Below are 12,181 nucleotides of genomic sequence, written 5' to 3'. Positions count from 1 at the left end.
TGTTCAAGGCTGAGGATATCCTTCACGTCCTCCGTGGTAGACAAACAAGGCTAGCACGAGCTTAGTCACCGCGGCAAATGCCGCTGCAGCTGACGCCACGCCAATGACAGAAGCCGCAGAAGCCAGTGGCCGCCACCGTGTGTTAGCCAAACGTCTGTCTCACTGCATCAAAAAGGAAGCGGTATTTTCTAATGGCCTGGTTTCTCGGCACCCTTCCATATCTGGTACCCACCACATGACCTAATTGTTTATGACGATTTGTCAAGCAATAAAACTTTCACTTGTCAGTCATCGCTCGTGTCCTCCAATATCCTTGTCCCTCGTCCGTGTCGCGCTGCAGATATACAAAAAAAAAATTAAACCTACCAGCGCACCCAACTTGCTGCGTTGTCCGGAACTCCTCCAGATCTTGGTCGCGCTCCCAGGTCGAAAGTGTGAGTGCCTCCTAACGCTCCGAGTTGAAACACGTCGCTCTGAGAGAACCCAGCCGAATGGTGTTCAGAGCGTTCGAAAACGAGCAGCCGAATGTACCGTCAAAGCTTGGAGTGCTCTGGTAAGCCCTGCGGTAAGGATCCCGCATAGTGTCTGCTTGCGCTTGGAATCTCTTGGGGCTTGAACAAAACCGACAGCATCTTGTCAATCTCTGTGCCTCCCGAGCAATGAAAACTTCTACGGCGACCTGTGCGTTCGGCCTGGCGTCTGTTCAGATCGAGAGCGCAGGTTTATTCGAAAAAAAAGGACGCACATATAACGCGCACTCACCTCGAGACTTTTCAGAAAAAAAGAAGAAAAATGCCTACGATTGTGTGGGAGCATGAGGCAGCGTATCATTTAATGTTCGCCCGCCGATTCATGAATAAATAAATAAATAAATAAATAAATAAATAAATAAATAAACATGGTATGAGTAATTGCTCCGATTTACTGGTACCACGGCAGGTCCTGTCAGCGCTACACGGCGATCTCCTCGAGAACAACATTGCGACGTACACAAGCAATGCTGTCGTCGTTCGCTAGAGTATTTGCTCGTTGTGGCCTCCGAAACTCCATTCACAGATGCCACCACTCTCTGAGTCTGTGTGGACGTGCAAAACCCCACACATCGCCAAGGCCGCCGCTATTATACCGCATCCCCTAGCTGCTCATTGCTACTGGGACGTCCGTTGCAATCTCGGCGGGGGTGTCGGAAAAAGTTAAACTTTTCTTCGCCACATGGCGAGGGTGAAGCTGATTACGTGGACGTGGCTTGCAGCCGAAGACGACGACACGATAACGACCATAACTTTATGACGGCCGTTGTCTTTGGTGCAACAGAAGGCAGAGACGCGGGCGGACACAAGCGATAGCTAGCCCATGCAGTTTCCGGGTCCATAAAGGGACATTTGGGAGAAAGGCTAAAGTCAATTTATACCGACAAAATACGCTTGTAGAGCTTTACCCTTGTTAATTTTACGGTAATGATTTCATTAGGAGCAGATGAAACGAAGGTCACGAGGTTCAATTTTTTTTTTTATTTCGCGCCGAAACCGCGGCATCGGTTACGTCAGTGTGACGTTGCGAATTTCAAACTATCTTGTTCGCATTCGGGCCACTGTGACAGAGTAACGATTCTTCAAACTTGACCAAGTTCAGTGTTTATCTCTTTTGAATACACTGCTAGTCCATCTTAACCGATGACAGTTTAACTAAGCCTCAGCAGGTGCCACGGTAGTTTGTGACGTGACGGTGAGTCGATTGCGGGAACCTTATTGTGACGTCCACACACGTCTATCGCGTTCGTGCTTTCGCTTGCTTACCAAAGCTCTTCTCGCAGTAAGGTGTGCTTATTTAGCATTGTAGTAGAACAACTTACTTGTAGGCGGTATTCGAAACATGGCCGCCACGACCTGTTTCCGGCTTTAGCGGTCGCCTCCGGCACATGCAGTCGGCAAAAGCGTAGCCTTCGAGACTAGCGTTTGTTACTCCGAGGCAGCCGTGGCAGCGGCGCGGATTTAGACACCACCTATGCAGCTCAAATGATTTTTCTCTTTCTCCTTTGAACTGCCGCCGCAATAAAAGTCGTTGCCGGCATCAATACTCCATGTTAGAGGTGTAACATACCGTATTGTGAGTACTAGCTGTGTGACGTTTTGATTTTGTTAGCAAGCTACAGGATTTTTTTTCTCAAACCAATTAACCTCTCCGATTTTCCTCAGCCAATTTCCCATGTCTTGATTTATCTCCGTTACCTTTATCCAGTTGAGAAGTTCGCATTGCATGATGTCCCTCCGTGGTAAAATGGAAACTCTGCGACTCCTCGCTATGTTAACTACGTTACTCCAAAAGCTCTCTTCCGGCGGACAGGAAAGCGGGAAGCAACTTTCACTCGGTGGTCCCGGTCGCACTTTCTTCCAACTCCCATGCTGAGCCGATTTTTTTTTCTTTTCTCACTTCACATTCACAAGAAGGGTGCCAGAATTATCTCACGTCTCTGCTGCCAGAAACACCGGGCTCTCCCATCAAAGAAGACACGTTAAGAGTCATAATTTGCTTTGTGTGGCCCATAGAAATAAAAAAATGGAAACAAAAGTGCGCGACAGGAAGGGTGAAACTGCGGCTCCTTTTCCCCAGAGATAGATAGAGAGAGAGAGAGAGAGAAAACAAGAAAGCGCGAATAAACCGAGCTGTTTTATTCTGTGGGAATCTTCACTTCACGGTCTGAGGGAAAGTGCGCTTCAAAAGCGTGGAGTCTTCGTTTGGGAAGGAAACCGAAAAGTGTTCTCAACATCCTTTCTCAGCCGCATTTACGCGAACGCTCATTAGTGACGCAGCCTGCGGCGGGAACACCCACAACCGCCTGAACTGCGCCTCTCATTCACCGTCAGCGCATCCCCCCACCTCGCATCGCAGAACAATCTCCTCCGAAGAGAAGGGACGCCCCCCCTCCCCCCCTCAACCATCGCCTGGGCGCCGTGGTCCTTCTCGGGCACGGATTATCCCGGGCCACCGGTGGGGACGCCGTAACGCTGGGTGGTTAATCGCGGGCACCGGAGCGTTCGTGAGAAGACGACACACGGCGCCGAGGCCGGTGCGGAACCCGGAAACAGCGCCGCATCGGGGTGGCCGCGTGCGTGTTCTGTGTGCTTTTGTTTCTGTGTCTGTTTGTTTGCCCGTACATTGTTCTTTTTTTGTCCTTTTTCTCCGACGCGTTGGGCCCAACCGTTGCGCGCGCACAGCTCTACATTACGGAGCGTCGTCGCCGTCTTCTTCTTCCTTTTCTCCACCGGCGCTATTCTCTCTCTCTCTCTCTTTCTCACTTAGGGTCACACTCCCCCAGTTCGACCCCTCCGTTACTCCACCATTTCGGCTCGGCTATTGTTGACGCAGATGCATACCGTCGTCGTCGTCGCCGTGGTCGTGATCGTGTACCGTTCGGTCAATCTCGATCTTCGCGGAAGAAGGCGCGCTGCCACAGCGTGGAGCCTGAGGTCGGTGTCGACAGTGCGCGCCATCGACATTTCGATCAACACGTTTTCTTCTCGGCGTGACTCTTGAAATGGATGTCAAGGTGTGGTTGTTCTGTTGCCCTGGGGAGGCGAGGTACCTCGAACATCTTTGAAGACCGGCATGCCCGTGGATTACTGTTCCCCTGCCTTCAGGTGCCACGGTACTCGTTGACGAAAGTTTTGGCCTCGAAGATCGTTGAAGAAGGCAGGCGTTGGCGGGTAACCATTCTCCGTCCTCGGATTCTGCTGGCAGATCTCGTCTGCGTAACTTTCGAATGCACGACACAAGGTGTGCCGTGGGATTCACAAGTGAAGTCCGCTGAAGATATTTGGTAGATAGACTCTCTACCCTAGGCTTCCTCAAGTTTCTCACGTAGGTGTGACTTCTGAATGCATAGCGAAGTGGCCCCGTCAATTTGAGCGGCGAGGTCGGCTTGACGGTCTTCGAAGGCGGAGGTGTCGGTGGATGGCCGTTACACCCCTTCCTTCCCCCTTCCTTGTTTCCGCAGATGTCGTCGTTGACGTGACTTTCGAATGACCGGCAAGGTGGTGCTCTGTTCTGTGTCCTAGCACAACGATTTCTGCTGGATATATTCGAATACAGGCGGACCCTTGAGGATAAATGTGCCGGGGACTGTGATTATAGTCTTCCTTGATGAGGCCTTCTCTGAATGTGGCATGGTTCGGAGATGGATAGTGGTTTGTTTGCACTGGGTGCTAATGCTCGTCAGCGAAGTAGACGCCACTATCCTAACCATGAGATTTTCCCCCCTTGTGTCGTGCTCAACAAGGCCACCTTTTCTAGTGTGCTGGAGCCCGTCGCACTTTGTGGAGTCGCGAGGATCCACACGTCTGTGTTGTGGGGGTCGGCGTTCCAGTGCGTGAAAGGAGGTCACAAGTATCCGTCTCGGCGGCTTGCGCTATAAAGCCTGTCTGAGTTCGCAAGGTCATTCTGTTACGAGATATATGCGTAAGTTAGGCTTCCTCTTGTTCCGTAATATAGGGCGGTATACGTTCGACGTCGCATGCATGTCGCGAAACTCCCCGCTACTCCCTGTGCGTAACAAGCTGCAACTTTCCTATTTGTTGAATTGACCTCTTTCCTTTTTTTTTTTTTTTACCTTTTCGGTGCCTTCAGGTTCGCTGTTACGTTTTCTCTGAGTTTTATTATTGTGTCCGTACTTGCGTCTGGCTTATTTCTTGCAAAGCAGACTTGACTCCAAACGATTTGTTGCCTCGTGTGTTTTACTAGCTGTAACGACTCGCCGATCGACTTGAAGCCGATATGGCCTATTTGTTTGAACTGTTGTGAACGTAACCTCGCTGCGTGCATGGGACGGCTTCTCTTATATTGGCGTGACTTTTCCGCTGGAGAAAACGGTGCAGTTTGTTTGTAGACGAGATGAGCCTACTTCCACTGTTGCAGCGTTCGACTGCAAATTTACGGCTCGCGCACCGACTCGATCCGCGAACGTCAAGGTGACGTCAAACAGGGTTTGCGGTAATACGGTCAACGTCGTGAGCTCGCTTGCTTGTTTTGCGTAAACTTCGTTTTGCTCCATGCGTGATCGCACGCCTTCGTCGCCACCTCTATCCGGCAGGCTAACGAAAACTTCGTGCACGTGATGCTTTCCTACGCTGGCGTCCTTGGAGCTTTCTGCCTTCGACGTTCGAGTGCTGCCCTGTAGGTTCGTCCAGAGATAGTAGAATAGGTGTGTGGAGCAGTATTAGACGACTGCAGAAACGCATCGTTCCCACCTTGTAAACAGTGCCACATGTTTGACAGTCCTCGAGTGTTAGCTCGACTCTGTGATGGACTGACCCCTTTAGATGTCGCTATTTTTTTTTTTTCCTGAGTGGTGTTGGCAGACGCCAAGAAGCGGCATCGCACCAGTACATCGAGGTACTCTATAATGGCCCCATAACTCTTTTGCGGTATGTCTTGGCGGAACGCTCGTCGAAGTGAGTACGCGTGCTGTCTGAGAGGCAGCCCTTCGCCGTGAGCCCGTGCGTGTGTCCGTTTCGTGGGGTGGGCACAATGACTGGTGGAAGCTAGCTGCAGCAGCGACGATGAGCAGTCTGTTCGGTTGCGTGAATGGCAGGCTGTCGAAGTGCAAGAGTCTGCGCCTCGAACGGACCGAAGTGTTTCTCGTGCAAGTGACGAGGATACGACGGAAGAACTCCAAGAGAGTGTCACGCAAGCGACTACAAGGAGGAACGTGAGTCCAAGTTCTTTAGCATGTATAATGATGCCGTGCCGCGAGTGCAACTTCTTTAGTAATCTAGTGAGGCCGTGCCGTCGATACGAGTGTGCGGGTATATAAGGTCGGGGCGCTATTGGGGGCTCGCCACTCGTAACGTGGTCTCATAGCTCCTGCTGTTGTCGTTCATCGAGAATAGTTATAATCTTGCTTTTTCGACAAACTTTAGTTCTGCATCGATTGATTTTGGTTTGTTCTTTTAGTATCGCGCGCTAGTGTTTCGCACCCTTTACGAACGTGCGCTAGATTTGGTCCTTTTTTTTTTCTCTCTCTCTCTAAACCTATAAGCCTTGTCACACCCGGTGTACTTAAGTAGCAAAACTCTTCGGGCTCGCTTCGTGCACAAACGGAGGAGGTCGTCGGTGCACTCAGTCAGTCGTACCTGCCGCCGCGCTAGATCAGTAGTCATGGCGACGCGGCCCTCGAGCACGAAGTCATGGGTTCGGCCACAACAGCGGCCGCCGCATTCCGATCGTACGAGAATGCAAAAAAAGAAAGAAAAGAAGAAAACATGCGTGCGAAGTAAAATGTTTTGCACGCAAGGGTTCTGGCTCTTGGTTCCATGACTAACAGCCTTAACACTAAAGGCTATAAAAAAATTACTGTATCTGACGGCGACTCAAACTGCATTCGCTATGAGAGGAGCCGCGGCTCAAAGCTGTGTAGTGATTGTGACCGCTTGGTGAGCACCGAAGTGTCTGACTCAAGAATTTCCACAACGAAAGCTGAAAATGTTGATTTGGTGCAGTTCTCGTGCCCTCTGTCGCTCGTACCAACGCATTCGCGTGACACAAAATGTCGACAAAATAAAGGCTTTGTACCCGTCAATGATTCTATCTTATCCCTTAAAGGTAACTGTGTTAACCAGCACCCTTAAGGACACTTGGTAACGCTTATTTAGCACCCTGCGATTGCCCAGCACCCTTCAAAGGGTGCTGGATAATCCGCGGTTCCGTGTCATGTTAGCCATGAGACTAAGCACCCCTCAAGGGGTGCTGGGTAGTCTCATGGCTAACTTGACGCGCACATGAATCTGGGATGCTGGATACATTTATGTGCGTATTAGTTTAGGTTTATGTGCAAGTTAAATAGCCACAGGTGGTCGAAATCCACTGCTGTTCCTTTCATAGTTCGTATGTCGCTTTGGCACGTTAAGTCATGCATAGTTATAAATTATAGCGGAGGACCGGAAGCGTTGTGCGGTTGCTGAAACAAATTCTTCTTCCTTGTAGCTGTGGTTGTCTTTGTGTGGACTGCGTAGAGCCTTTTCTTGTTCTGGCCCAGCTCACTCTTTATTTTTACTTATTTGTGTAGCCAGAGTAAGTACTGAGGGCAATGTACGTACGTAAACGCTGCACTTTATTGCGCAAGAAAACGAGGCCTTATAGGAGCAATTAAACTTTAGCCGTACTTTTTTTTATGTCGTCTAACTAGCTGTACTGTCGATGTTTTGGTGCTTGGGCTCACGATCAAAAGTGAAAGTTCAACCGGGTTCCCACGGCCATTGTCCCACATGCGGAGGTTAAACAGTCTACACTCGCGTACGTACGTGCAAGCATTCACTGACCCGAGAGACTTGTTTAAATTTCGCCGCAGAGGCCCATACGTCGGCTCCTGCTTAACGCTTAAAGTAACGCTTTTCTTCAGCCCGCCGGCCGAAATTTCGGCTCCGGCAGCTAAGAAAAGCACCGCACCGCCGACAGGGCTTTTACCGACAGAGCCTTTCTTTTCTCTCGCTGTGTTTCTTCCTTTTCCTAACATGATATCTTTTTAATGCACTTTCTTTTGTCTCGTCAACTTCTTCCGTTTTCCCGCGCGTCAATTACGTCCTCCTCTCCTCCTAATCGTCGACTTCCCCTTTCGCGGCGATGCAATTATTCGTGGCAGGATTCCCTGACTCTCGCCTTCCGTGCGCAGTCAAGGCGGGAGTCAGACGCTCTGTCCCGTTCTCTTCTCTTGTGTGTGTCCGCTTATTCGGCATCTTTATATTTTATACGGGACAAGGCGGCAGATTTGCTTTTGTGCGTGAGCGTCTTGTTTCTTTGTGCCTCATTTGACTTGACGTTCGGTGCTCGTCAGCCGCGTGCTCTTCGAGATGCTTCCTTGCGTGAGAAATATTCTCACACCGGGCCGTCGTTACTGTTGCTACGATTCTTGCTAACGCTGTCATTGTTTACGGACGTTGTCAAGGGCTTGAAAACAGAGGTAGGAGCACTGGCCCTATAGCAAACGTGGTGCCGCCATCTTAATCTTCCAGTACAGTCGGCTTCTGCTTATTCCATTTGTCCTGCTTCCTGTTCACAAAATAAACGGGAGCCACCAGTTGTTAAATATGCAAACCAGTGCGGGAGGGATGTCCTTTGTATGCCCCGTGCAAGAATGGTATTGTACGCACAACTCCTGTTTCTGTCGTTTCTGTTGGTTGGCAGCCGTTGAAGAGAAACCTAAACAAAAGTCAATACTGGCCCTAGCAAACACCAGCAAGTTCTTAGCTCGGAGTTTTCTTTTTCTACTTCTTCAATTGGTCTTCATTCATGTCTGAGATAAAGCAGGTGAAGGAGGGCCGAATTTTCAGGCTTGTATGTGACGAAAGTTTTTCACCCTTTACATTCAGTATTCTAGTGTGCAGGAGGATAGAAGGCTCGGCACTCGGGTAATGTGCACATAAACATTAGAAGTATGCGCAAATATAAAGAAGAAAAGGGAAATGTAGGGAGGTACATGGAGGGAAAATGTATAAACACCACATTGAGCGTTGTATGCGAAAATAGCAATCATAAAACGACGACCTTTCTTTGTCGAGCGCTAAAAAATGTTCACTGGAATCCAACAACAATGGTTCAGAGAACAGGTTTGAGAAACAAATAAAGAATTTCTATGCTTGTCAATGAGAGCGCAATGACATGCACCGTAGTAGCAGAACAATGGCTTTCAGGGCAAATATTTTTCAAAAAGAACGCAGTCATTCAGGGTAAATTGTGAACCCAGGTGTCGTTTCATTATTTGACTTCCTTCGACAAGTATTTATCCAATGTCTAGTGTTTTCTCGTCCTTACCTTTGAAAAATTTTGCGCACATCATTGCGTTTCGTCTTAAGGCTTTCTTTTTGTTTCCTTGAGGCGCATCTCGGTTCACATGAAATGTCTCCAGTGTTTTTAGACTGTTTACGTGACTGCCTGATTGCCTTTGGATACGTGGTACTCTCGCTGTGAGTCTGGTGCTACCACCGCAAGTGTGGCACTAATATTGTCAGTTTGGCATTATCACAGCCATTATGGTTGTGACATTGCCAGTTGGACGCTTCCAGAGTGTGGAACTGTTATTTCGAGTTCGACCGTGACGATGCCAGTTGGGTCAGTTGCAGTGGTAGCGCCAAACTGTCAGTTTGCCACTGACACTGCCACTTTTACATTAACACTGCCATTGTGGCATTGGCGTTGCCAGTTTCGCACTACCGCTGCAAGTGGGGAACTGGCACTGTCAGTTTGGCATTAAAAATTAAATTATGGGGTTTTACGTGCCAAAACCACTTTCTGATTACGAGGCACGCCGTGGTGGAGGACTCCGGAAATTTCGACCTCCTGGGGTTCTTTAACGTGCACCTAAATCTAAGTACACGGGTGTTTTTCGCATTTCACCCCCATGGAAATGCGGCCACCCTGGCCGGTATTCGATCCCGCGACCTCGTGCTCAGCAGCCCAACACTATAGCCACTGAGCAACCACGGCGGGTCAGTTTGACATTGCCAATGTCACCATGGCGATAACAATGCCAGTTTTGTGTCACCAGCGTCACGCTGGCTTTGCTGATTACGCACTGACGATGCCAGTTTGTTGCTGAAACTGTCAGACTGGCGCTGTACACTGCCAATTGGACAGCACCTCTGCCGTTGTGCCATTGTCATTTTGGCACTTACACTGACAGCTTGGCACTGCCCCCCGCCAATGTGGCAAGGACGCTGTTTTAGTTCATGGACAAAAACAGTGCCAGTTTTGCTCTGCCACTGCCAGTTTAGCGATAACACTCGCAGTTTGCCACTGACACTCCTAATTTGCCGCTGTCACCTTAACGCTGATACTGTCACTTTTGGTACAGACACTTCCGACGGTAATGGCACCGATGCCAGCGCTGCCACAAATATTCGGAATGCGTCGTTCCGTTTCATACGCGCGACAGGAATGTGATTGACCTCTGCATGGCTGTATGTCTACTTCATTTCATTTATTGTACCCTCAGGGCCGAAGCATTACAGAGGGGAGTGGCAAAAAAGTATTTCTGTGAAAAGATACACTTATACATGGAGTTACATAATGTAACAATGCAAATACGATACTCTAATTAACAAATCAAATCTATACAAATCACCAAACTACAAAACAATGTAAAATGACTAGACGATACAGGTAAGCACAAGCAAACAAGAAGAAAAACAAGAAATAACACGAGGTAAAGAACTAGTTAGTTACCGTTAAAGCATTTTTGAAACGTTGATGGTCTGTAATTTCTGCACTAATGGCAGGAATGTGGTTCCACTCCTCACAAGTCCTGGGAAAAAAATTAATACCGAAAAGTAGAAGTCCTGCAAAAAGGAACGGCTACTTTATGTCGGCGGTCAATGCGTGATGATACTTCTTGTGCGAGTACGTCGTCACGTTCTGGTGACGTCAATCTTTGCAGGTATCGATGCCTGGTGCCCCCCAACCGTTTGGCCCGGGGTGCGTCCGCCAAGGACGTGTGCCGGGCAGTGCTGGACCAGGTGCCCTCCGCGCTGTCAGACGCCTTCCAGCTGGGAACCACAAAGGTGGGAGTAGCGTCAGGCACATTTACCGAATATTGATGCGGACTTCTACATCTGTGTGCATAACTTGGGACGTGAGTGTCAGTGTGACGTCACGTATTCGCAAAGAAATGAAAGTATACAGCGTGTGAGGCAAGCTGGAAAAAGGAATCGACACCACAAGAGCTCACAATTCCTCTCTTGGTTCCTGTCTGTATTACTCCACTGCGGATTTGTGCAGACTCGCCCAAGTGCCAACCTTGTTGACGTCTCAGATGTTGACGCAATTGCTCGACATTTGTGCCATATCGTAGCAGGCACTGCTCTCGAAATTTACTATGTTAGACCTCTCGTTTGTTGAACATTCTGCAGTTCTTGTCCCTCAATAAACAGCTAACTGGAACCGAGAGGACGCTGTAAAAATTCGGAACGTCACGACCAATGGGGGTCGAAAATTTAGGGCGACATTCGCTTTCTTGTCCATCACGGACTATACAATGTGTGCTTTCAAGAGGAAGCTGTAGCTCGAAGCCAACTCTGATTTCCTTATTCAAATGCATGTAAAACGCTGAAATGTTCTGGTAGGATAATAACTGGACTGGTTTGAATAATGTTTTTTTTTTGCTTTGTTGCACTTTAGAGAGAAATTTAAATTCTCTAGTGACACCAGGAAATCGAACATTGATTTATGGTCTTTCATTACAAGTTTCCAGCAAATTGGTCTGTGTAAAAGCAAAAAAAAAAAAAAAATCGGCAGCACGTTACACTCGTGTAACACTTGAAGGCTAAAGCCGGCTGTGTACGCGGTAATGCATTAAGTTATATGATCGGAGAGGTCAGAGTTCTTGCAAGACATAACGAGCCGCAGTATGAAGTAAACGTATGACGCTGTGGGTCGACCTCCTCAACGACACATGCGAGTGCCTGATGATGAGGTTCTTTCTTTCTTCCTTTCTTTCTTTCTTTCTTTCTTTCTTTCTTTCTTTCTTTCTTTCGCTGTTTTTTTATTTCGTCCTCCCTTGCTTCGTCTTTCTAAATTTCTTTCGTTTTTTCTTTGTTCTTTCTTTGTTCTTTCTTTATTTGTTCTTTCGTTCTTTCCTTCGTTCTTTCTTCTTTATCGTTTCTTTAATCGTATTCAGCCACTGCATCTTTGCTTGCTTATGGGCATATGAGCCATTCCTGATGATAATATTTTTTGTCTCCCCAGACCAGACGTCGCTTTTTTCGGGTATGAGCCGTTGCAGCGAGCCACGTAAGGCTTTCGGCTTAATAATACACCGCGTTTACAAATCGGTTGCAGCACCAAAAATAGATATCGTAATTCTGTGACCTGGACCTGTTGGAGCCTCTAAAAGGGACAAATTCGATATATGAACCTACATCTTACGTGAAATTGTTAGAATGTTTACGAGGGTTTCGCAAAGCATATGCTCACACATTAGTCGTGTATTTCATAGCACTGTACGATACACCAATTTTGTCCACTTTATATGTATTGTTAGGTTTAGTATGCAGAATTGCGATATCTTGTTTTATTGTTGAGTTAGAGTTGTAAGCTTGATACTTCAGTTTTTTTCATTTGGATTTTGATATTTCCAACATCTTTTATAAAATTATTGAAGGCCTAAAAAAGCTTCCTGCAGTCAGTGGGTATTATA

At 48.0% G+C, this 12,181-nt stretch overlaps 1 protein-coding gene across 1 annotated transcript in view; it reads left to right on the top strand.

Moving 5' to 3' along the window:
- The window catches only part of Myo10A (unconventional myosin 10A), a 132,401-nt gene that overhangs the window by 61,963 nt on the left and 58,257 nt on the right, over nt 1-12,181 (top strand). The window contains exon 16 of the mRNA XM_075701573.1: nt 10,424-10,547. Within this exon, the coding sequence (XP_075557688.1) occupies nt 10,424-10,547 (124 nt within the window). The remainder of the gene's footprint in view (nt 1-10,423; nt 10,548-12,181) is intronic.

Source organism: Dermacentor variabilis, chromosome 8 (assembly GCF_050947875.1).
Source record: "Dermacentor variabilis isolate Ectoservices chromosome 8, ASM5094787v1, whole genome shotgun sequence".
Lineage (NCBI taxonomy): Eukaryota > Metazoa > Arthropoda > Arachnida > Ixodida > Ixodidae > Dermacentor > Dermacentor variabilis.
The sequence above is the reverse complement of the archived record's forward strand: the minus strand, read 5'-3'. Positions and strand labels throughout refer to the sequence as shown.